This window comes from Chamaea fasciata, unplaced genomic scaffold (genome assembly GCF_029207755.1).
Source record: "Chamaea fasciata isolate MVZ Bird 193981 ecotype frontalis unplaced genomic scaffold, bChaFas1.0.hap1 SCAF_16, whole genome shotgun sequence".
In the NCBI taxonomy this organism is placed as follows: domain Eukaryota; kingdom Metazoa; phylum Chordata; class Aves; order Passeriformes; family Sylviidae; genus Chamaea; species Chamaea fasciata.
In genome coordinates, this window is record NW_027094101.1 from 3,732,197 (window position 1) to 3,757,937 (window position 25,741).

Consider the following 25,741-nt stretch of genomic DNA (forward strand, 5'->3'; position numbering starts at 1 on the left):
CTCCCCCTCAGGTGTGTGTCCCCGTCAGGTGTGTGTCCCCTCTCAGGTGTGTGTCCCCCTCAGGTGTGTGTCCCCCTCAGGGGTGTGTCCCCTCACGCCCGCCGGGGCCCCTCGCCTCCCGCCCAGCGGCGCCCTCAGGCGGCGGGCCGGGGAAGCGGCGGGCCGGGGCCGGCCCCGTCTCCAGCGGCAACGCCGCAACAGCGGGCGGGCAGCGGGCTGGGCCCCTCGGCTCCCGGTCCCGCACGAGGGAAGGGTCGGGGCAGTGCCGGGAGGTGCTGAGGGGGTTCGGGGGGTCGCGGTGCCCAGGGAGGGAGAGCGGGGCACCGGAGAGCCTTTTCCCCCGTCAGGTGTGTCTCAGAGGGCGGGAGCGGGCGGCGCGGGGTCGGGGGAGCCGAGCGGTCTCTCCCCGGTGGGCTGGGGTGAGTCTCGGGCACGGCGCGGCTCAGGTCGGGAACGCGGGGTTCTTCCCCGTGAGGTGAGGAGGGTCTCGGGGACGGGAAGGGCTGCGCTGTCACCCGCTGGGTGGCCCGCGCCGGGGGGAGGCGGCGGAGCCCAGCCAAGGGAAAACCGGGTTTTAATGATTTTTGCCTGACTCGTACCGCGCATAAACCCGAGGGCAGCTCGCCCACCTGCTGCCAGCCCGGCTGGCACAGCTCCCGCCGCCGCTCTGGGGTTTGCTGTGCTTAATCTCTTTTTCTGCTTGAGCTCTGTAGCCGGTCTCCCGGCAGCTGTGCACACATATAATTATCTGTATAAAATCCCTTAACAAGCAGCTCCTGCAGAATAGTTCCTAAGTGTGTTTTCTAAAAACGGATAATCGTAACTTCTCTTTATTTTTTAGTTTGCTGTTGTCCCGCACACAATATGAATTATCATTTAAGTGGCTGACAATATTAATACCTTTCTAATAGTGTTTATTCCTGAGGATTTTAACTTTTTTGCTCTAATGCTGTCTTTTAGCTTTTTTAACGAGGCTAAGTCTATTCATATAAAGGAAACATACATCAGGAAAATGTATTTTGAAAGCTTCTTTTCCTTTGTATCCCACATTCAAAAGAGTATACCAATACATAAAATTATGTTCTTGGATATGCTCTGCCTAGCAGCAATTCTCCTTAAGACTTACGTTTTTGTCACATTTAAACAGCATGTTTAATGTCTCATACTGCATGTAATTTTTTCTCACTTGATCTGTAGAGAGGACAAATGGAGAAAACACAGTCTGAAAAGGTGCAAACAACAGAAGAATGGATAAGGAACTACAGTTTGGAGTCCTTACAATTAACATTAGAGTATCTGGTAAATAAAGGCAATATTATTTTGTAAGTACAGCACTGCCTTTTCTCTAGTCAGTCTTAACTTGTGTGCATCTCTCTGATGATAACCATGCATAGTGCTCCCGGAATTCAGGAAATGGTGGTGAAGAGATGGAGTTTACAGAGGAGACTGTTACTGATTTTGAATCCAGACTTTCTGAGTAAGTATCCGCCTTCTTTACTGTTTTGATGTGTATCTGATTCTCTATCTCCATTGCTGCAGGCACTGCCTTAAATCTTAATTTGTTTTCTCTGGGCACCTCAGAGTATCTCAGCATTCAATCCTTTCTGCTGAGATTTAGAGTAAGGGATAATTGGATGTCCCTACAACTGAGGTTTGGGGTTTTTTAAGGAAGATGCTTATCAATCAGGTGTTGATGAGGAACAGTTTGCTCATTTTGGAAAGGCAGCCAGTGCATGGTCAGGTTTCCATGTGTAACACTGTGTAGTTGGGGGTTATACTAACTGCAGCTTGGATTAGCTTTAAGTCATGGATGTGACATGGAAGTTGAAAGTATTCTAAGTGGATTTTAAATGTGTAAAATCAAGGAAACTTAAATTATTTCATTTATAAGCTTAATAAGCTGTAGAATAATCTTCACAATTGGTAAGAGTGTTGCCATTTCAGCATACCTCACTGTGTCAGGCTTTTATAAAACAGAAGCAGCTTTTCTGTTTTGAAAAAGCAAAATGGATTTTCCCCTTTAAAATGTTGGCTTAAACTTCCTGTTTGCTAGCTTGTAGACACTATGTGCATGGAATTAAAAATCCATTGGTTAAAGTAAAACAGTTTTAGAGGACAGGACGCATTTTGTTTTACCTCAGGTTATAACCATTTCCATAATTAACTGTTGGAAGTTGTTCTGCTTTAGGGAAAGAAGTATTTAAGTAGTTAGCCCTGCAACCACAAGTTGTGTAAGGGCATATTTAACATATTTTAAAATACCTGTTTCTCACAGATTTTTCTGTGAGAAAAGGGATATGATGAAGACAGGTGGTTGATTGTTAAACCCAGTGTGAGAGAATGCTGTAGCTAAATGTGTGCTCTGCCTTTTGTCAGAGTGATTGAACTCTATCAGCACCGAATTCAGTGGCTGTTGCAGGACAGCAGAAAGGTAACTTGAACTTTGCAGTATATTTTTAGAATGAAACTTCATGTGGCATTAAAGACTAAATTAACTTTTGCATTTTAGAGAAAAGTGGCTTCCAGAAAGTCTTTGTATTTTCCTTATTTACTACAAGTTCCACATCATATGCAGTGATGTTGACAGTGGATTGTTTTTCCTGACCTTTCATTGGTATGCAGTTTTCTGCTTTCTAGATTTAGTCTTTTCCTTTCTCTTTGCAGCCTTAGTCATCAGGTCCTCTCGGCACAGTTTAAATGGGAGCAGTCAGTGCTGATCTTAGCCTCTGCCTGGAGTGGAGCTGTCTTGTGGTTCATTGTGCCCACTCTTGCACAGCTGCTTCATCACACTGTGCCTGGCAGTGCCAATGCTCAGGGTGTAACTCCCTCTTGAAGGGAATAGGGAAAGAAGCAGCATTCCAAAATCTGGTTTCCACAAAGTTGCCTGATTTAGCCCGAAGGAGACAAAGTTATTTTTTATCTATCCTCTCAAGTAAGGAATAAGCTGTCTTGGGAAGAAGGTGATATGGTTCACTGGTGAGGATTAACTGGGAGCCAGTAGGACTCTTCCTTTTTTCTTCTTTTCCTCCTTAACATTGTCACTGTGTCATCTTTATGCTAAAAATTTAAAAGTTAAAATAAATGCCTAATACTTGATTTCCAAATGGTGTTGTACAGAATAAACAGTAAAATTATTAAACTAGATAAGCTAATATTTACAGTGGCTTTTCTAAGGTGTTCGGTGTTATAAAAGGAACTAAAGTTGGACTTTTGGTTGATGTGTCTCATTTGAGTTATGGACCTAGACTACTGGATTTTCAGAAGAACCTTTTGGTAAGTAATAATAAAGCAAATTTTGCCAATTTTAGCATACTAATCAAGCTTTTGGGGAACTAGAAGCCAGGAACCAAATAGAAAAAAATCTGCTTAAAATCTTAATATACGATAAAATAGAACTTTTCTGTTGTAGAAAAGTATTCTCTGAATGTTGTTGAAAGTATAGTGTTTGTAATGTCCAGATCAAAATAAATCTAGTATATACTTCAAAATATTATTAAGGGATGTGTTATTGTTAAAGTTTCTCAATTCTATCAGCATTCTTTATGGAATAAACTTGCCTAACAAAAGCAGCTGTAGTTTCATTTTTGTGTTTTAAAAAAAAACTCCTTTAAATACCCCTACCAGAAGCAGCATGGATAGTAATGCATTCATAATCTTTTATTTATTAGTGCTTAATAGATGAGCAGCTTTGTTATAAGAAGCAACTGTACTGCCTGTCATTCAGTACAGAAATTTCATTACTGTGGGAGAGTCCAAAAACCATCAACGTTCATGTGTAAGTAAGTTAATTTCTCTGAAAAAGCAAGGTGTTTCAAACAAGATGTTCATTTAATTTGAGCAATGTCTTGTAGGTAATAGTGTTTTTCATCTTGTGACTGTAGTGATTTTAAGAGGGGAGAAAAGCAGTGAATTTGACATGTGGTCAGTGGTTTCAAGATGGTTTTCATGTATAAAATATCTTCGCTCCTCCTGTGGTTTGTAGTAACCTTTGTGATCATTCTTATTTAGCACCTAAATATTCTTTTTTATTTTTTCCCTATCCTAGGCTACATGAAGCAAGACGGTGGATCCAGGAGCTGGAGCCTGGTCGAGGCTGCAATTTGCTGAAAGCCTTAAGGCATGTCCTTCCAATGAAAGAACTGAATTCCTTGGTTCTTATTGTGGGAAGCTGGTAAGTTCATTATCTGTCCTAACAACCACATTTAACTTGAGTACAGGATTGGTACAAGAAACTGAACTTGATAAAAAAACAAATAGAAACTTAAAGATCTGAGTTTTATACATCCTTAGTTTATACTTTTGAATTCCTTTATTTCTTACCTTTTTGCTATTTATAAATCTTCTCTTTTCTAGTATGAAGCAATGTTTTTACTTTGCAGATCACTTATCACAGTAATCTATTGAGAGCTCATATTTTGCATCAATTAAGTGTCATTAAAGATGTCACTGAAAGAGTCCATGCCTCTGGGAAGATAAGATAGACTTTGCCATAAAATAGCATTAAGCATTCCAAGATTCTTCTCTCTGTGATCTTAGTGGTGCTGATAGAGAGCTTAAAATGTCTGATGCAATAAATGAAACCAGATGAGATTATATAAGTTACGGATTTAAATTCTGCAGTTTTGCGGTCATAATTTGAAAATTGCAATGTTGGAGTTGGGATTACAAGGAAAAGACTAAAATAAGAATTCTAGGAGTGTTACCTTACTCCTAGTTTACTAATTGTACTTTATTTTAAATGTGCGAAAAGGGATGGTGTAATCTTGGCAAGATTGACACTTAGAGTAACTGAACTTAAATTTCAGGTACCTTATTGTTGATTACAAGGTTCCAAGTTTTGCTTAGATCTGCTCTGAACAGAAAACAGTTCATATTGTGTGAAAAAGTCCTTAATTTCTGTCCCTGGCAGAAGTGTAGCTGGAAGGAAAGTTTTTACTAGCCATCAGAGGTCAGGAAATGAAAGCTGTGTGGGCCACTAAGTTCTAAATATAAAGTAAATTTTACATTTTTGGTGCCTTTGGAAACAGAGGACATCCTTACATACCAGAGTTGAAAAGTTTTCTATCACAGCAGCCACAGCTCCTGATTTTTAGCTTTCAGGGCTGGCAGGGAATACTTCAGAACATTTAATTCATAAGCTTTTATGAATGGGAATAGAATCCTAGTGGGTTTGTTATCATTCAGATTTTCAGGACAGAACCACACTCCAGTAGTGATATCTCAGTAATGGTTCAAAGAGGGAGAGAAGGTCCTTCCAAAAGCATGATAATGCTAAATACCTAAATAATTCCCATAATTTATTATTTCTTTCCCAGGTTTTCTTCCATGTCTTCTTCAGTTTGGCCTTTTTTTCCCCCCATTTGATTGCTGCCATTGTTAATATCTTTTTCTCTTTACTTTTTTTAATCAGCCCTGATCAGTCTTTTGAAATATTATGTGATTATGCTCAGCAGTGTACTCTGGGGAGAAAAGTGCAGATTCACACTGTTACATATGATTGCAGCAACCCTGCTTCTCTTGTAAGTAATTGTGTTAATACTTGACTTCCTGAGTGCCCTGTCATTTTTTTTTTTCCGATTCAGCTGTAATGCCTTCTTCTCATAAACTTGTGGGGAGGCTAACCTAGTCATTAGAGTCTTTGAATTAGTGTTGTATTCTCTTCAGAGCAGATTTGCACGCATGAAAAAAATTGTTTGGAGCATCATCTTATAACTTGCTTTACTGAGTTAGTTTTTCAGCTCTATTAAAATAAGACTGGTAAGCAAATGGTGCAAACATAATAATTATTTTGGCTTTCTCACTACACATATCTCAAATACTCTTTTTCTTTCTCTACTGACACCTGAATACCAACAACCCACATTATCAAAAGAGACTGTCAAATCAAAGTAACTGTTTCTCTTCCTATTTTTATCTGTAGGCAGTTCTAAAGAACCTTGCAGAAGCTGTAAGAGGCCATTACCATTGCTACTCTTCCAAGGGAGAGGTAGGTGACAGGGAAAGAGGCAAAGCATTTTTCTCTTTTTGATGATTCTTCACTTTGAGAAGGTAAAATAATTATCACCTGAGTGTAAGCTGATAGTAAGAATTGGTGCTGAAAGTGTCTGTCATAGAAATGCTGAGGTTGTTCTTAATAAACCTGTGGTTAATTCTTTCTGCAACTGAAAACATTTCCCTGAAGTGCTATAAATTTTGCAGTTATTGTTTACTGACTTATGGCTGATAAAAGCAGTGGCTTACTGTAGAGGGATTCAAAGTAATAAAGTAATATCTTGTTTATAAATGCTTACTAATTTATATGCAGAGCATTAGATACATGTGCACTCAATTCTGCTATGCCAGGCAGTCTTGTATTGATGTTTTCACAGTGAAGTAAGAAAGCTGCTTTCAGTTGGTGTTTGAACAGTAGTGAACTTACTTTTCCCCATTTGTTTTTATAATTGCAGAATTTTGATAGCAGTGATTTTCATCTGCTGCTTCAGGAATCCCAGAAGGCTAAGGACCTACTCAAGAGCATCAAACAGACTTTTCAAAGAAGAGCTGGTGGCTTGCTTGGTAGTAAAAAAGCAGATGTATGTATCTTTTTATTTTCAGATGTATTTTGAATAATTAAGGTTAGAAATTTTAAGTGTCCACAATATGAAAAAAAATGGTATGATTGATCAGGTATTTTGATATGTGAACTTTGAATGTTCTCTATTGAACATCCGTTGTTAGAGCAAATTAAGAACAAGATCAGTAAAGGGGACATTTTCCTAAATATTCTCCAAAATGCATGAAAAGAAGATTGTCCTGTGATTGTAATGGGAATCTAAGCAGCACTAGCCTAACTCTGTGCATGATCATATAAATGAACTTCCAATAGTCCTTTAAATGGGTTAAAAGACACTTATTCCTGTGTGATTTATCTGGACATCTAAATCCATTGCAAACTTATAAAGGCTTGTCTTGGTAGTACTGTTATACAAGTCTGGGAGGAATTTTTTTGTTAGCAAAATAGTCTGTTCTCTGTCACAACGTGTGTGATGTGGGCAAGTCTGATCTGAAAGGAGGGCTGAAAGCTCACATTTTGTGTCCTTGCTTACCTGGTCATCTGACCTGAGACATTCCAGACAGGAGGCAAAGTAGTCATTTGTGAATAAAATTTCTAATTTTTTTTCACCAGCATCTTTCCTATGCTGTGCATATTTTTTCTCTCTCTTCCAACATAGTTACTAAGGACTGTGTAGACTACCTATGGAGGAGAAGTCACTCTGAAATGACTTAGAAGATCCTATATCCCCAGTAAAAGCTCATTTTTAGGAGGACCAGTGATAGCTATTTTCAAAGCATTTTGCTGTTTGGAATCCCAGCACTTTAGTTTTAATCACGTTCACCATGATTCCATGCTGAATATTTTGAATTGAGGGTAAAAATAAATTATATTAAAATTTGCAAGAGCTTTTGTTGAAATCCATTTTAGGTTTCCACAGAATTTGTAAGTACAGCACCTTCCAGCTTCTCCCTGAAGCCTCCAAAGCACAGAGGACCATTAACTATTCAAACACCAGGCATCCTGGCCAAAACCTCAGCAGAATGGTTAAAGACATATGGATTGAAAGGTAGCACAGTAAGAAAACCTTAACAGGTATGAAACATGAATTAAAGACTGAGTATGTGTTTTATTTGATGTATTTTTTTTCTTCCTATAGCTAAAAAACTAGACTTTTATCAAGTTCTGGCTCCCAATGCTTTCTCTCCTGTGGAAGATTTTGTACCTATTCTTAAAAAAACAGTATCATCAACTCTACATGAGGCAAGTGATGAGGAGCTTTTTTTTTCCCTGGGTTTGTGGGTTTTTTTCCTTCTATTGCTACATTTTTCTATTTTAAGTCAATACTTTATAAGTTAGCTGAAATTCTACAGGCTGAAATTTGAGTCATAGACTCAACTCAAATACTTTATGTCATTCTTCAGAATGCCTCAGGAAGAAATTCCATGTTAGTTTATCTTGGGTTCTGTAAACAGTGAACTCTATTTACCCTTCTAGAAACTGATGATGCAGTTTGAGTGGTATGATGGAACTGTAAAACATATTCATGTTGACCTGCCAGTATTGTACAACTATCAGGTGAGTTGTCCATCATGATGTGGCCTTGTCAGGGCTAGACAACCATCTAATTATTCCTCATTAATTGTCTTGTTAGCTAAGTACTGCAGGGATTCATGTGCAGACAGCTGTCCATGTAAGTCTGCAGCCACTGGAATTCTTGCAAGCAGTAAGTTCTTGAGGATTTCCTCCTTAGATTAGAATGCAGATCAACAGAGAGTGGAACAAGTGTAATAAAAGAGAAGCTGTCTGGGGATGTTTGCTAAATCAGGGTTTGCCATGCAGTGATCTGTCAGTCCTTTTTCTTTCCCACTTCACTGGCAGTCCTGACAAAGGGCTATGGAAATGTTTCCAGGCAGGGCAAATAATTCATTAAAGAGGGAGTGATGTGAAGTCTGTGGAACTCTACAGCTAGGCCAAAAGGAGAGTGTGAAGTGGCTGAAATGAAAAGCATTTTCTGTGGCTCCTTGCTCACTAGTAGATGCTTGTGTTTTGTGCTCCAAAAGCATGCTAAATTATAGTTCTGTTTCTGAGTTCAGTGTCCTTTTCTAGCTTAATATGCCCTTATATAAAACCTACATATACTTGGAAGGGTCATGGTGTATAGTGTTTGGACAAATTACCTTAATATCAAGTTGATACTGCTAAAGAATTACATGTGTTTGAGAATATTGTGTTTGTTAAATGATGTGTTTTGTTATTGTAAAAATGCTATTGAAGAAAGGGCAAGGTTGCAAAAACTGCGTTTTTAAAGATTTTTTTTTTTTCTTTTCTTGATACGCCTGAACACTATTTTGGAATGTGGTGGCAAGAGGAAAAGTGAAGTGGAGATACAGACCTTTAGATTCTTTGTTGCTTTTCTATCATTGTTTTTTTCCTGGACTGTGTTCTCATATCTGTACTAAGAATGAAATGTCGCTATAAAAATGAATTATTTTTTTTAATATATTTTTAATTCCTATGCTGTTGTTGTATTTCTGTATTAAGCATTTGGCAATAAAAGACTTGAACTTTTTATTTTTAACATAAATTTTCTTTATTTATGCATAGAAACTCCTTGCTAAAATGGTAAGAATCTATGAGAAACGAATTGACTGGCTATCTATTGCTAGCAGAAGAGTATGGGGAAGTGTTTGTGAAAGAAGGTATTGTATTTAATTTTGGGTGGTTTTGGTGAGGTTTGAAGTCTTAATGTGTTTGAGGACGGTGTTTATTTACCTCTTGTCTGAGGCCTTACTCAACCTTAATTGCACATTTGCTCTTTTTCCTGTTTACAAGTCTTGAATATGGAGTTTCAGACAGAAGGAAGGTAGCTGAGGCCTCTGTTCCTAGAGATTTTCTTGCTCATTTATTAAGGACTGAATTTGCCCAGCTGGCCACTGTGTTGTGTTGGGAACTCACACCCCTCTGACTGCCCATCACGTCTGTGGGTCTTTTCAAAACTGCTGCCCCCAGATTATGCCCTGTCCATTAACTGTGACCATCCTGTATTGTCTCTGCAAGCAAGACTTAAAACTGACCATGCTGAGCAGCTCAGCATGGTTTCTCTAAACAGGTAACGTGCTCAATAACATCAGTCAGTCCATACCTGAGCAACCTCTCTGGCACTGGTGGGCTGAGAGAGAGTTTAACCATTTGTCTTTGGAGTAATGTTCCATATGTTCCTGGAGTGTTGGCTGGGAAAGTGAAGTATCCAACCCAACTGTCCTTGCTGGCAAACATCCACACTTTTCAGGAGCATTTTAGATACTCAAGTACAGAGAAGGACGAGGAGCTTCTTTGGAGTTCAGCAGCCATTATGTCACTACAAGTAGCCAGTATCCTGATTATTCCATAGTTTAGGAAAGATAGAAGTTTCCATTACTGTTCCTATTTTTATTTTTTAAATTTAGCCTAATGTTTTGCAGAATTTTTAAAAAATAGAGGTTCAGTGTTTATACATTTTGATACATAGGTAGAAGACACTTTCCCTGGCAACTTAGAGTGCACTGAAGATAAAAATACATAAATGAGGGGGTTTTTTTAATGAATAGCTTTCTTCTTATATAGGGTGGTTGTACTTGTTGATATATCAGTGACAAACTCTACCTGCATCTCTCACATCCAATATTCTTTGCGACTTTTACTTGAGGAACAAATGTTAAATAAGGATTTCTTCAATATTATAGCGTAAGTAACTGTGTAAGAGTCTTCTAAAATAGCTGTAATGCACTGCAATGAAAGAAGTATGCTGAGTGATTGTAGTTGCTGGTAGGCCTATTTTACTACTTCATGTTTTTTAGTGAATTATTTGCAAGACTAGCATTGATGGGTCCTTATTGGGTGAGGGCATGGATCAGATATATGGAGACCAGATTAGTAATTAAAAATCACTGTTGGGGATGAGAGTCACTGGAATTGATTGCATCATACCTGCAACAAATACTCCTCCTGCTGTATTGTTCATAACAATTAATATTAATTCACCTGTCAGAAACTTACCAGAAGAGGATCTTGATGTCTCAGGTACCATTGCTGAAAGCACTCTTTAAATTTTAAAGTAACTCCAATACTGTTTAATATATTAAAGTGTTAAAATTCTGTACTCAGCACTGGCAGGCAGAAATGTGGCACAGCTGCTAAGCAGCTGCTGGCAGGTGTCTGGCAGGTAAAAGTAAGAGCCAGCAGCTCATGGAGTTCCTAACATGGTAAGAACAGAGCCCTTATCTCACAAGAGAGATAGGCAGCAGCTGAGGGCTGGAGTTCCTTTTTCACAATCCTTCCACTGAGCTTTTCCCAGCTCATGGAGGATCCTATTAAGGAAAGAAAATCAAACAAACCTTGGGTGATGGATAAATGTGAATAATTATATGATTTCAAATAGAAAATAGTTGGCATCGGGCAGTTTTATGTCTCTAATACCCCAAATGAGATTTTTCTTCTTCAGTGAATTTATTTTATCTTTTTGCTTGTTCTAAACCATAGTCTGAAAATTAATGGCTGTTATCTTTCTGTGAAAGATTCGGGAGTGACGTTGTGCCTTGGCAGCAGGAACTGCATCCTTCCCAACCAGAAAACCTAGAAAAGGCTTGGAGGTAGGATCAAATAATTAAACCGTGTATGTGCATTTCACAGAGAAAATTGCAAACAACTAAAAAATTGTGTAAGTTGATCATGTTACAAAAATAGACTGCCATGTTCCACACTGGTTGTTCTTAGTCATTTCTCGTGTAAACAGAGATGTAAAAGTTAGTAAGCTTGGTGACTTTGTATTCCATGTATATATAATATATATGTACACAGATACAGAAGCGTCTGTGTAAAGAATGAAGAAGTTACATGAACTGAAAACTGCTTCAAATACAACTGGGATGTGAGAGCTAAACTATGGGGGTTTTCCCACATGCTTTGGAAAAATATCCCAGGTTTCTGTTTGTGGAGTCACACCTTCTGTGTTTCTCTTTATACCTCTGGTTTTATTTCTCTTTCTGTAAGTTCTACTATATTAATATTTTCCTCTTAAAATTAGGAGAGAATTCTTTTCTCTTTATGTTTTGTACCTTACTTTAAAAACCAGTTTGCCATGCTGGCAATACAGAAACCAGAACAAATAATTGGTTATGTTAATCTGGTTTTGCTCTCTGTCATTTTCAAAAATTTTAAGACTCCAGTGCAGTGTTATTGAAGATACTTAGTTCTCTTTATTGCTTTGAGCAGAAACAAGAGCATTTATTTGTTCATTCTTTGAACTGTAAACATCTTGGTTTAGGTGGGTGTTGAGCTTGGAGTGCAAGGGCAGTAGAAATCTCATGAGTGCACTCAGGAGAGCTGTGGAAGTTGACTTCAAAGATAAAGATAAACAGAAATCACAGGGACTCTACCTGCTGACTACTGGAATACCTGATCAGGAAACAGTAAGTGTCATCATAGGCAACTTTTCTCCAAGTTTCTATCAAAACTAATATCAACTTTATTTTTCTCTTTTTTTTCCCCTGTCTCTTTTTTTTCCTTTATGGCCAGTCACCACAGTTCATTGGCAGGATATGCCTCCTTTACATACCTAAGGCAGCACAACTGTCAGGATCCCAGACTTCCATTTCTGCAATTGTTAGTCATGTGTTAGAGGCAGCAATTATTAATTACGTGTGAATTGTGGAAAATTCAAGATGTGCTTTTAGGATTCCTTTCCCACTTCAGCTCTGGACATCATTTCACTTCAGATTTCTGAGTTTGAAGAAGCTGATTTTTTGTCATTTATCATTTCTGTACAACTCATGGGAACAAAGACACAAGTAATTTTCCACTGGAACTGCATAGCACGTTATGTAGAGACAGCTCCTGTTTTTATCCAGTAATCCCCTGCTTGGATCCATGTTTGTAGTGGGTGTGCTCTGTGCCTCAGCCTTGAGTTTCTACATGTGGGCAGTGAGGTGTCTCCTGCTTTTGTTACCAAACCTCTGGAAATTCTGGGCAGACCTAAGAAATCATTAAAGCCCATGTGGCTGATAAGAAAATGAGAGACAAATGGACAGTTTCATCCCTACTTTTCTTCGGTGTACAGCTAAATTGATGTCCACGATCTTTGCCTTTGGTTCCCAAATCTACCCCACCTCACCTCTTGCCTGCAGTAGAGCTGTCGCCACTGTGGCCAGCAATAATGACAATTGTTGTGTATCTGCATGGACTGAGGAGGCACTGGACTACTCAGGGTAGGTTCCTGTGCTGAGCTGCTCCAACTGGGAGGATTGTACAACAGTCAGGAAGTCGTGGAGTAGATGGAAGCTTGTCTGAGGCAGAGGCTCACCCCGATGTTTCTTTTTCTTCTGTCTTACAGCACACAATCAGTGCTTATGTGGCTGAGGCTTGTGGAGGTTTTGATTTAGAGCTCCATGTCTGTCTGTTCAGTGGAACAGAGGGCACTGGCTGCAGTGGGATTATCCCAGCACGCTACGCCAACCCCAGGGAAACTGCCAACGCTTATAAAGAAATTGTACAGGCAGCCAAAGGGAGGTTTCACTGGTTTGGAGAAGCAGGTATGAGCAAAGGAAAGTCAGCACATACTTCTTTTTCATTCATGAACTAACATTTGTTAATGCTTTTTTACTCCCAAATCATGTAATTTACTTTTTTAAAAGATATGCTGATGCTGTGCTAGCACTGAGATATAAACACAGATCATAGTTTTATTGAGACTTTCAATCACATTGCTGAATATTATAATGCAACCTTAATGAAGAAATTTGTTTGGGTTTTGTTTTTTTTTCTATTTGAATTCACTATTTTCTGTTAGCCTTTTTAAAGATGCTTTAAAATACAGGGTTTTTTTCCGGCAGGAAACAAAGGTTTTTTTGATTCTCTGCATTGGTATTTAGCATGTCATACAAGCTGTTGTACATTAAAAGAAACACTTACTTTGTACACTTTAAAAAACCCATGCTAATTAGCATCTATTTGATTATCAGGTATTTTTGAAAGTGATGATATTACCAGTATTATATCTGAAATGGAAAAAGCAAAGAACTACTCCCAAAAGGTATGAGTTACATAGAACCTCTTAAATTACATGCTTCTTCCTTAAAAAATTCAACAGTGTTTGTTCAGCTGGCAATTCAGGAGATTGGACAAAACCCTTTTATGATGAGCGGGAATGTTCTGGAGTGTGAGAATAGTGACCATAGAGTAAATATGGACTAGAAAGCAGTTGCACAATAGCACTGCAGTGACTGCTGTTGGAGTAGTCATGATTCCAGACCAAATACAAGTTTACAGTTCAAGTGATTCTCCTTTTGTTGCTAATTCCATGTATATGAATTGCTAAACAAAGTGGATTTCCATTTCAGTGTGCATTCCTGGTGGAGTCCTTAAAGAAACGCTCAGTAAATCAGGCTGTGAAACCCCTCACACCAGGAGACTCAAATGTGCTCATGAGGAACGAGAGAAAAAAACCACAGAAGGTGCCATCTCCTAAACCCACAGCTGTGAGTCTGGCTAGAATGGCTTGAAATGGTCCCATTTTTAATATGCTGTGTGTTAATTAAAGATCCTGCCTAGCTATTGGATGCTCCTCTTACTTCTTGAGAGAAGTGGTCAGCTGAAAATTTGAAGAAATAGGAGCAGCACTGTGATAGTACTTTGAATTTATGTTTGCATTCAAAATGCTACATATACCAGAAAGTGCATCATACAAAGCAATTAATTATAATGGAAACACACTGTGGTGTCAAAAGGTGTCTAAATAATCCTTCCTCTGACCTGAAAAAATAATGTTTAATGGAAACAAGGGCAAAGCAGAAATGTGCTTTACCAAATTACATCTATTTTTGAAGTCCTTCTAGAAGGTACTGAATATTGTGATGTTCTGCTCATTTACAGATGAGACAGCTGCAGGTCAGTAACGTGTCTTTGGCCTCACAGAGAGCCAGCATAAAACAAGAACAGGATTCAGGATTTGTCTCCTGCCTGCTGTGCTTATTTCCATGGAGCTACAGCACTACTGAATCCCTTGGGATTTTTCTAGTGTTTGTTCATTTGAACTATGCACTTGTCTGTTTTGAGTAGGTGTGACATCTGTGATATTCATAAAGGGCCAGTGTTCACTGGAACTTGCAGGTCTCATCTTTGAGATGGGAATAGCATTGTAGGTGTGGGAATGTAGGAAATGGGAATGTAGGTGTGGGAATGTTGCAAAGGCTTTGTAGCTCTTCCAGGCTCTTTTATCAAAAGTGACATATTCTCAACACCTCTTCACAAATGCAGGAGAAACTCATTACTCAGAGATGACAATAGAGCATGGTTTTGCAGGGATTAAGCTTGTAGAAAATGGCTACGGGGTTGTCTCTAGATGTTTGGTGATATTTATAGTAGAGCTGTATGTTAAATTAGATGTCAGGTGCTTGAAGGCTCAGTATCACAGCAAGTCTTTAATCCTACAGTAGGGTTAAACAAGTGCTTGTGTTGTTTAGAAGACTGCTCAACCCCTACAGGGGTAAGCCAAACCCAAAGGAGAAGTCACTGGTGTCAGCACTAGATTTTCAATAGTCATTAAAATGCTGAGGAAGATGCTAAATGCTGCATTCTATAAAGCAAGACCATTACCATACTAGACTGCTCCTTCAGGTGGCAAGATGATCCAAACTCCTCTCCCTGTAGTTGTTAGTCTTCAGGTTTATGGTAGCAGATGATATTGGCAAGATAATTAAAACAGAGCAATTAGAGTTACTTAACTCAGCAAGAAACTGCAAATTAATGTGCTGTTATGGCAGTCTGTGGATTTGTCAAAGCCAGAGTAAAGCAGGAATTAAAGAAGCATAGTTCCAGGTTAGAATAATGCAGTTACAATCCAGCTGTAACACTTTGTACATTCATTTTTTTGTTACCTAAGGTGCTTAAGGATGTTAAAGACAACCATGGTGCAGAGAGAAACACTCCTGTAAGAGTTCTGGCATGGCGTCCTCCTAGTGCCAGAGCAGGAATCCCACCAGGTCAGTATGGATTAGGGGCTTTTTGTCTTCAGTTTGCTTTGGGTTATGATTAAAGACAGTATTTAAATTAGAGATTTAAATTAAGATTTTAGAAACACCTGGAATTGTAATCTTTATTTATAGGGACCATCATGCTTGTTTTGGAATTCCTTTGAGATGAGTTTTAGCTGTAATTTATTGGGTTTGCTTCTACACTGTGCAATGATTTCCAGGTCCTAGGATTGAATACCTGACCTTGATCAGGAAATGTCAAATGTGTCTGATGGAAAGTAGAACCCCACTGTGTTCCACACCTGAAGCCATATGGCTCAGCAGTTCAGACATTTATTTTGTTATTAGTTCCATGTATACATTGCCACTAAATCTGTTGGATCCCATTTTAATTAATATGCTGTTCCACTTGATTTTTTTATGATCTAGTAATGAAGGAAAAGTACACCACCAATGTCAGGTTGTCTGAAGTGCTGACTCCTCCAACTGCTCCTGGTGTGTGAAAAGCTCTTAAACTGATTCCAGTTACTGGTGGTCCCTTAAAGCCCTATTAATTTCTCCTCCATTTTTTTAAAGTTTTCCTGTGTTTTTCCTTTGTATCATCACTAACATTTGCAATTTATTTTACATTAAATTTGAGTCTTCAAATCTACCGATGTTGATATGTAGCCATGTTTACAAATCTGGATTCATATTTGCATCTGAGGTGCTCTGTACTAAGTTAACTGGTTTCTCCAACAAATATTATGCTTGTTCAAACCTCTAATTTTTTTTCAAACTAACTCCTGTGACATTTTTCCTGATGGTAATTTCTGTATTTGTAAAGGTTTCATTTCAATGAAAGCCTCCTAAGTAGTGCTGTAATATGATTTTTCTTAATCAGTATCAAAGAAAATGAAGCGTTTATAATTGTGGTTATTGGAATATATGAAGAGAAGAACAGGGTTGAGTTCTTCTCATGTAAGAGTTTTATCCAGCTGAGCTAAACTAATGGGGTTTTTTTTAATCTACTATTTACTTGCAGCACAAACAGTAAAAGAATGGCCTCAGACTGAGAATAAAAGAAAGCACAAACCCAGGAAGCAGCCAGAGCCTTCTGTGTCTGTATTTTACACTGGAGAAGGAAGGAATGTGGGTATGTGTTATCAGGATGGGTTGGGTGAAGCCCTTTTCTTATCAGCACTTCTATTATAAAACTGGCAGGATGAGAAGTCACTGATAACCAGTGTGCTTTGAGCAGTGAGTGGGAGAGAGTTTCACTTACCCAATAGTGGTAAGGATTTTTAGTTTGGGTGCAGGTGGGTGGCACTTTTTGCCTGGTTTTTATTTTTTTTTTTATAAATTGGGTTTTTCTTTTGTGAAGTCCCTTGGGATCTTTTGGTCGAGGGCGCTCCAAGGGAAAGCACTGTGAACATGGTTTAGTCGATTACAGAAGATCTGGTTCGGAATTTTTTGAAGGTGTCAGTTTTTTAAAATAAATTATTTTCTTAGGTACTTTGTTCATTTCTTAAATAGGTACAATATATCAGAAGTATCCAAAGGCAATGTGCATAAGAAAATCTGTTTGCTCTGTCACATTGCCAGAGGAAGAGGAAATCTGTTCAAGCAAAGAGGTATTTTTCTCCTTACTAATAAATTGCCATTTTGGAAATATCCATCTGAATTAATGTAAAAATTGTGATTCTGTACAATGTGTTATTACTTAAACTGTTCTAATATTTGCCAACAATCAATTTCTCTATTTGTTTGTCTTACAAGTGGCTGACCAAGTACAGTATTAAAAAGCTTAAACTGGAATTGCCCAGACTGATGTTTGGTCCAGGCTGTATCCACCAGAAGACAACTGTGGGGTCTCTACACAAGGAAGTATCAGCAAAATACTGTTCTATCTTCCCCAGTGCAGAAATCAATGTAGGTTTTTGCAGATGTCAGGTACCTACATTATTGAAAGGTTTTTTTGTTTGTTTAGTGAATGTTGATTGATGTTTCTGGCTTTCTAGTATAATGTTCTCTCCACTCTTCCCTGCTCTTTCTAAATCATACTTCCACTAGCAAACTAGAGAAGGTCTTTTATTCACCACAAAAAAACATTTAGCATGTTTGAAGTCCAAACTGCATGTTCTTTAGACTGTGTAGCATCTCCTCTGCTCATGCAGTATGAAAAATAATTTTTAAAATTTAAGTAAAACTTTTCAAAATGTGTGAGTTGAAGCTGGGAAAATGTTGGATCTTGATTTTTTCAGTCTGTGTAATGACTGGAGTGAAGCATAGAAAGTTACGTGCAAGCCAACAGTCACAGAATTTCTCTTGCCATATTTCATAGATGTAAAGACAAAAATCTCCCTGATGTCCAAAGCCAACATTGCATATATAGCAGCTGAGCTCAGATTTCCTCAAGTAAGATGCTCTTGCACAAAATGAATTTTTCCAGGGGGTTGTGAAACATCTGCAGTTTCACCCTAAAGAGCTGGAAACCTACACAGAACAACTGGAGAAGGTGCTGCAGCGCTATATCCAGAGAGTGCAGTGGCTTCTCTCAGGTATTGGTGTGCCTCTGGTTTTCTGTAATGTACAACCTAAATATATATAAATATATAGATTGTATATATTTTTTTATATATATATATATATACAATATTCTTGTCTGCTATTTCTGCTAGAATAGATCTGAACCTCCAGTGTGAATAAAGGTTCCTCTGTCTTGCCTTTCATTGAAAGTTTAAAACTTGTTTTTGTGAATACAGGAGAGTTCAGCATCTGTGCAGCTGATAAGCATCTTACTTGCTGACAAATAATTAATTTTTGGTCTTTGTGTGTTCGTGAATACAGAGCAGAAGCTTTCTATCAGCAGAATATATACAGTAACATATGCAAGCAAAATCAGCTTTTTTGCATGTTTTGCTAAGAATGTGCCCTGCTTAGAAGTTCAGCATCACTTCTGGTGAAGACTGTTTTGATCTCTCTGTTGCTCATAAAGGTCTTTGTTGGGAAACAGTTTAATTTTTTGCTGGATTGTAAAGGAGCTACAAATTATTTAATGGAATTGCCACAATTACCTAGTAATTAATGCTTGATAGTGCTAGTTTTGAAATGGCCAAAGACTTTTCTAATGTCAATCTTTTAACAACCTAATTGCCACATAGATTAGACATTAATTATGTAGATTAGAATTAGTAATTTTACATTAATTATGTAGAAATGTGCCCAGAATTACCCCTAAAGACTGATGATTTACGTTATGCTCAATAAAATAAGCCTATGTAATAACTTTTAATTAGTTTATTAACATTAGTTAATGTTCTGGCCCAGGAAGCCGAAGATTGTTTGGTACGATTTTAGAAGCAAATGTCTGTGTTTTGATTGATACATCTGGTTCCATGGGCCCATATTTGCCACCTGTCACAAAAGAACTTACCTCCCTTATCTGGGAACAGCTGAGGAAAAATGAAGTCAGGTATGGTGAATTATTGATAAAGACTGAAATCTCCACTCATTATTATGCAATCACATTGCTTAATAATTACAGTAATACAGCACTGAAACACAATTCAATTATTCTGTCTTAGAGTATAATGTGCATGTGACAAGATCTGCTTTTTCTGTTGTCTTTACCAGTTTTAAGTTCTAAATTCTCTGAAATCCAAGCCTCTGCTGTAGGCTGATGCTGTTTGCCCTTTTAGGCTCAGCATTCCCATAGATTTTCTGTTCATGCAAAGTAAGATATGCTTTTTGACTCTTCCAAGGCTGAAGATCTTAATCCAGCACTAGGCTCTTTGATAGGGAGTTTGGTTGGGTTTGGTTTCTTTTACTGTTGGGTTTGTGTTTGTGTTATGGTTTTTTAAATTTTTATTTATTTACTTATTTCAAAACTGTCTTAGAGGGACAAAGTTGGATTGGTTAGGGTTAAATGTTGTGAGTTATCTTTCCCCTCAGGTTTAACCTGCTGAGATTTGCAGAAAATACAGAGAGTTGGAAAGAGTATCTTGTAGAGGCAACTGATGAGAGCTGCCATGATGCTGTGCGGTGGGCTTCCACATGCCATGCTCATGGGAACTCCTGCATCCTTGCAGCTGTACAGGTGGGTGTGCCACAGCTTGGAGAACTCATCCTGTCCTGTGGTGGTAAAACACTTCCACCTGACTGGTGACATTCCAGGAAAATTATTATGTCAAAGTGTACAACATCTTTATATGCAAATCACTGAACAGTTTAGAAATCAAGTCAGTGTTTCTGGCCCCAGGGTTCATAGACAGTCAAACTGCTCATAGTAGGTTTTTAAAAAAAAAGTCAAATATCAATAGTTTTGTAAATATTTATATTCAAAGAATACTGGAGAAGGAAAATAGCCAGTTGCTCAAACTGAAGTTTATGTACAACTGTGGCTGTGGTATGTTGCTTTGACCCAAACAGGATTTTAAATGAGCAGTGTTTGTTGGAATCTCATGGGTTTTGAGTACAATTCTTGAACTTCAGTAATAGGTGAAGAAACTCTTCTCCTATAAAAATTCTCAATGTAGAAAACAACGTAATAATAACTTAAAACTGAACTTGCAATTTCACGAGATTTAAAATTGGAATCAAAAAAGGAATGTTGCCTTTAATGAATGATTCTTCTTCCAGACATCCTTGCACAATCTCTATAGAAATGTTACGGCATTCATCATGAATGAAGTCCAGTAGAGCTGCAAGGCATGTGTGTAGTACGAAGATATCCACTGAGTCAATTACTGTAGCAAATTTTCATAATATTCATTCAAGTCCTAGTGAGCCTAATTTGCAGACATTAAACATCTTTAACTCACATAAAATATGATGTAAAAATCTTTTGTCAGTAGTTCTCCAAAATCAGTTTATTTTATTATTTCAATGAGTCAATTTCTGGCAATGCTCTGCTTATAAATGTTGTCTTATGCTACAAATTATCTACTTAAATTTTCAAATTTATGTCCTTGATCTCCTTCCCCAGTGAGTGAAAATTAAATGACAAAACGAAGTTAATTAATGATATGGCAAATATAAAACTATCTTAAATCATTGGAATGGTGTTTTTGTTCTGAATTACAACTTTTCATATAAATGTTCAAATGATTTAAGCTTATTTTCTACTTTTCAGAAAGCTCTCAGTTTCCAAGGTGTAGAGGCACTGTATCTATTGACTGATGGAAAACCAGACACCAGTTGCAGTCTGATTCTGAAAGAAATTGAAAGATTGATAAAGAAACAAGATATAAAAATCCACACCATTTGTTTTAGCTGTGCAGACAGGTATATGAAACTTTGCAAGAACAACAACAACAACAAAAATCTCTTAAAATTACTACTTTATTTATTTATTGTCAGAAGCCTTTTCTGCCAAGATGGTGATGGGGAAGGTTGTTACAGAAGTAATTGCCACATGGCCTACATTTCATACAGGAATTTATAATCATGTCCTCCAATCTATTTGTTTTGATGTCTTATTTTTGAGGAGTTCTTAGAAATTCTTCTGCTGTTGCTTTCAGAAAATAATTTTCGTAAGTAGCTTTCTGCTTTGTGCTAACAGAGGAGCTGTTGAATTCCTGAAGAAGCTTGCTTCCCAAACAGGAGGGCGCTTCCACTGCAGTTCTGGAGGTGAAGGTGGACAATTAGCAGCACACAGAATATTGACAGAGGGGCTGGATGATGAAGATGTATGTCAAATAAATCAGTTTGTTTTGTTTCATTGCGACTTAGTTCTTCATCAGTAGAGAAACTTCTTTTAAAAAAGAACAATGAGAAGAAATAATAGAAAACTTCTAGGATATTTCATGTTGAAACCAAAAGGAGAAATCTTAGTGCCTGTTTTTGCCTTCCTGCTGTCTTGGTGAGGTGGCCAAGCCCATGAAAGGAATATACAGTGCAATATAGGTTTTGAAAGAGAAGTAAAAAATATACTGTGTGTCTGTATGTGGTTTGTAAGCTAACTTCAGCTTTTACTGTCTTCCCATCCTTGCCATCTTGTGCTTCATTTAATTGTAAAATCCTTGTACGGTGCTTGGCACATTAATTCTCCAGCATGAGGCCTGAGGCATTGCCACAGCAGAAAAATGTTACTGAACAGAACCAGGTGCAATCCAGGCTTGCTCTGCTCTCCCCTTGTAAGACTGAGACCTCTTCTGCAAGTAGGGAAATTTAGAGCTTTGGATCAGTTTAATTAAGGCGGTGAAACAGAAAATAATAAATAGGTGTAAGTTATAACATTTTAACTGTGCTTTCAGAATTCAGCTTTCCCTTACTTTGAAGGAGATGATTTAAAGAAACTTTCTCAAGAAGTAGCAAAAGCTAGAGGTTTCTTAAAGCAGGCAAAATCTTGGAGGTGAGTATTTGCCAAGAATCTTTGTATTTAGTATTTCATGGAATGAAGACTAGAATATCTGACTCCCAATGTCTGTTATATAAAAAAACAGACCTGGAGAATTTTCTAGAATAGGACATTAATTAAATTGTATTGGTCCTTATGTTTCTTCATTGTTACCCTTCCTAACTGCCAAAGAACCAGAAAACATCAATTCAATAGGAATAGCAGATAGAAGTACCTGCAAAGAGCTTTAAAAGGCATTTTACCTCCTCAACGAAAGGTCATCCAAGGACAGGGCTAAATAAAAACTCCAAAAGTATTCTGTGCCTCTGTGAAAAACTGCTGTAATTCTTTGGGGTCTGTTTTTCTTTAAAACAGATTATTGCTTGAAAAATGGAACACAAACCAAAAAGACAAATCTGGCTTTCAGAAAAGCATTCAGGTAAGCAGTCACCACATTTGCATCATAGTTTATGGATAGTTCATGTATTTCAGTAGAAGGGTAATATTTTATTAAATATATCCATTTCTAGCAGGAGCTTTTTCCAAAGTTGGAAACATTTGTAGTGATTTTAGTTCTGAGCTGAGAGAGTCCATAATAAAACCCCACATAACTGAAGAACAGCTCATAGAGAACTGTTTGGGGTGAAAAGAGCAAGGCAGATGTGTATTTGTAGTTGTTATTATTATATTGCAGTTAAGCACATTAGATGGTTAGAACCAGATGTAATGGCTGTAAGAACAATTGCTCTGTGTGCTGCATGTTTTTTCTGTTAAATGAATGAGGCTGACTGAAAAAAAGACCCCACTAATAGCAAAGACATCCTCAGCAAACATGGGACTGTCATTACAGACTGGTGGGAGAGGCGGCTGGGCAAACTGAACCTCTCACAGAGCCAACCTGCTGCTTTAAATTGGCAAAGTAAAAACCACAGGAAAAGAGAAATCGCTGGGTAGAAGTACTTTATCAGGGTTAAACAAGACAGAAGCATTTGTCACAGAGCTGTTTGAGGAAAAACAATGAACACACAGACAGCTGCAGAGTTGGCCTGGCAAGATATTCATCAAGGAATTGGAAAAGGCAGATATAGAGTCAGACTGGGGTATTTTAAATCCTTGTTTCTATAGCTGTAGTTTGTATTTTGGTTCAAAAACATTGCCCAGTCATTCAAATAGGAATAAAAAAAAATCCAGCCCAACCTGCTGGTTCAGAATGCCTGGTCAATGGAGAGTGGAACTTGGAGCCTGGTGTGCAAGAGTGTGTGTGAGTGTATCAGTGTGTCAGAGTGTGTCTGAGTCTGCAGAATTCAGCATTTAAGGGCTGATCACTCACCAGAGATGCTTGGAGAGGGAGCAGATACAAACCCATCCTATAGGAGCAAGGAAGTTGTTACAGGCACGCAAAGATAAAGGCTGGTGTTCTACAACTGTCTCTGTATCTCATCATTCCAAGGAAAACTGTATTGCTGGTGAAGTGCACAGGAAAGGCATTCCTGTTAGGACTCTCCAGAAAGTGCATAGCCCTGTAGCCACATTAAACATGTAAGGAAACTTGATTACTTTCAGTTTAAGTTGTTTTTCCATTGTCCATATTTTGTCAATGGCGACACTGTGCCCATGCATTTTTATATATTTTGAGTTGTTATTTTAAAAAGTATTCATGTGCTTCACTTGTAGGATTAAATTTTAGATGAAAAGATGCTGCAGAGGTTTGGAATCATACCATTAACCTGGTTCTTTTCAAAGTGTGCTCACACCTTCCAGCTTCAAGCAGAAAGAAAGAAGAATTTTTCTTTGTTGTCACAGCTGCAGGCAAGACAAGAAACTGCAGATGATAAGTGCTGCACTGACCCCACTTGCAGATTTTGCAGGACTCAAAGTAAATCAAGCCCTGAATTTTACAAAGTTTAAATATTAGTAGAGGATAGTTTTCAATATAGCTAATACAAATTTTAAAGTGTATGTATCAGTAGTTATACAGGGTCACAACTTTTGTTTCTCTTTTACTGTATCATATTAATAATATCTTCAATTAGTTGCTGGTATGTCTAAATTGCCTTCTTTGTTTATTGGTTTGAGAATTCTTTACTGGTGCTTACTATCCCCAACAGATAGGACAGATGGCTGTGACGTTAAGAAGAGAATTCTTTATGCCAATTTTGCGTAGAAAGCCCAAGAAATTACCTTAGCACAGAAGGCAAAGCTTGTAATTCATGTTTTTGCACAGAGAAGTTTTGCTAATAATTATTTTGCCTCTGCTTTTCGTGTTGGCAGGAAAGGAGGATTGAGAGGTGATGATTCAGAAATGATCAGACATGCAAGAAAGTAATCCCCTGTTGCTGATGTAGCCTGGTTGTGTTTGTATGACCAGACACTGCCTATCAGCTGAGAAGTTCTGTTCTTACATATTTCCTGTCTAGAAAGATTAGAAATATGTTTCCCAGTATCAGTTGATTTGTTTTTCACTGATTTCTGTAATGATAGCTCACTAGTATTTTGTAGAAGTTCACTGTTGTCTTTTAGAGGGTTAAAAATTCATTTCAGGTGTTTGATATATGTAATATAATAAAAATGGATTCATACTTCAAAATTAAGATACTTGGCCTGCATTTATTCAGGAGCCATTTGCATCTCCTGAGTGCCACTGGATATGCTGTGATATGGGAGATTGTGTCTTTTCTGTCCTTTAATCTCTTTTGTCTCTGTATAGAATTAAAAATTCTATCATAAATGTATCTATTTAGTGTTGAATGCTCTGAACCAGGTGACTCCTGCCTTCCACGTTATTGCCAGCCTTTGCTAGAATGCTGCAGTTAAACTGGTGCTTTGTGCTGTGCATTACTTTCTGTGATTTTATATGTGGATGTGTGTAGTAACTGCTGAGATGATGTGATTTAAAATGTTAATTGTAAATTAATGGGATTGGTTACATTTCTGTTTGGGGTATAGATGATGATCACCGATAAAATGAGGATTTATTCTAACAGAAATGTTAAAACAGTAAATACAGGTAGAAGGGATGAGCTTTCTGTATTGCAAAAAAGGGTTCCTTGGAGGATTTAAGAATTGTCACAGTACTGTAGCATAGATTCTTACATTCCTATAAAAGTACTTTAAAAAAACTTAAAAGGAAACAGACTTATGCAGGTGTGTTAAATGGTATCAGAGTCTCGTTGCAAAGTAAGATCATAATGAACATGTTGGATTTTGCAAATGTGGATAAGCATATTTGAGTCTGTTGTGTTAGATTGCAATTGTCAAAGCTCTCATTTAGAGCCTTCCCCCCCCCCCCCCCCGCATACAGTATTTGATGTTCAGAGGTTTTACTCTATCAAAACAATTGCATTTACACAGTGTCTCCATTGGCTGATTGTCAGTGGATCTATAACCCAAAATTTGGGGCAGCCTACATTAATACTCATCACTGAGCTGTTTGTTTTGGCTTGGACTGTGCGTTTGTTTCTGTGGGCAGAGCACAGCACGTTTGTCTGGTTCTCCTGAGCATGATCTCACACTCCAAGTAGGTGTTGGGAACTCAGGAGCCTTCTCTTTGCTGGTGGTGTGAGCTAAGGGCTTCTAAGGCTCCTGTTCAAGAAAACGCAATGGAAAGCCAGGAGCAAATGGTGATGTTAGAATCTGTGTAAGCACTGAAGCTGTAAAATAGTCAGCTATTACAGTCAGCCAGGAAGATGTTGTCAGGAGATGCCTCAGTGGGGATGACCTCAGTAATACTGGATTAGTGACTTCAGTGTGGATCTGTCAGCTCTGTGTCATTTGCTTTCCTGGTTTGTGCTTGCTGGAATGCAACCCACTGTGTGCAAGACGTAATAAAAGAGGAGTTTTATAACTGACCAAAGGCATAGTTTTCTGCCAGCTTGTTTGTAT

General features: G+C 38.1%; 1 protein-coding gene across 5 annotated transcripts; it reads left to right on the forward strand.

Moving 5' to 3' along the window:
- The first annotated feature begins 326 nt into the window (after nucleotides 1-326).
- VWA3A (von Willebrand factor A domain containing 3A) lies at nucleotides 327-24,487 on the forward strand. 5 transcript variants are annotated; one of them, XM_066197622.1, is made up of 33 exons: nucleotides 327-347; nucleotides 1,198-1,299; nucleotides 1,395-1,477; nucleotides 2,377-2,431; nucleotides 3,175-3,273; nucleotides 3,669-3,775; nucleotides 4,046-4,171; nucleotides 5,411-5,519; nucleotides 5,921-5,986; nucleotides 6,447-6,572; nucleotides 7,463-7,601; nucleotides 7,692-7,795; nucleotides 8,030-8,110; nucleotides 9,140-9,234; nucleotides 10,139-10,258; nucleotides 11,089-11,163; nucleotides 11,838-11,982; nucleotides 12,903-13,101; nucleotides 13,531-13,601; nucleotides 13,909-14,046; nucleotides 15,450-15,549; nucleotides 16,565-16,675; nucleotides 17,056-17,153; nucleotides 17,299-17,451; nucleotides 17,972-18,080; nucleotides 18,850-18,994; nucleotides 19,474-19,618; nucleotides 20,654-20,805; nucleotides 21,083-21,209; nucleotides 21,777-21,874; nucleotides 22,235-22,298; nucleotides 23,310-23,398; nucleotides 23,534-24,487. In XM_066197622.1, the coding sequence occupies exons 2-33, from the start codon at nucleotides 1,207-1,209 to the stop codon at nucleotides 23,544-23,546; spliced, it is 3,435 nt and encodes a 1,144-aa protein (XP_066053719.1). In that variant the 5' UTR covers nucleotides 327-347; nucleotides 1,198-1,206; the 3' UTR covers nucleotides 23,547-24,487. The 5 variants fall into 5 exon arrangements, with proteins under 5 accessions (XP_066053719.1, XP_066053722.1, XP_066053723.1 ...); XM_066197623.1 differs by lacking the exon at nucleotides 327-347 and adding an exon at nucleotides 448-475; XM_066197624.1 differs by lacking the exon at nucleotides 327-347 and adding an exon at nucleotides 937-1,014.
- The last annotated feature ends 1,254 nt before the right edge of the window (nucleotides 24,488-25,741 follow it).

What these genes read in the sequence shown, in the direction of transcription:
- VWA3A (XM_066197622.1), top strand. Translation starts at nt 1,207, where the DNA reads ATGGAGAAAACACAGTCTGAAAAGGTGCAAACAACAGAAGAATGGATA. An exon ending in TTTGAATCCAGACTTTCTGA is followed by an intron (nt 1,478 to 2,376) that starts GTAAGTATCCGC and finishes GCCTTTTGTCAG; the next exon opens with AGTGATTGAACTCTATCAGC. An exon ending in GGAAGTGTTTGTGAAAGAAG is followed by an intron (nt 9,235 to 10,138) that starts GTATTGTATTTA and finishes CTTCTTATATAG; the next exon opens with GGTGGTTGTACTTGTTGATA.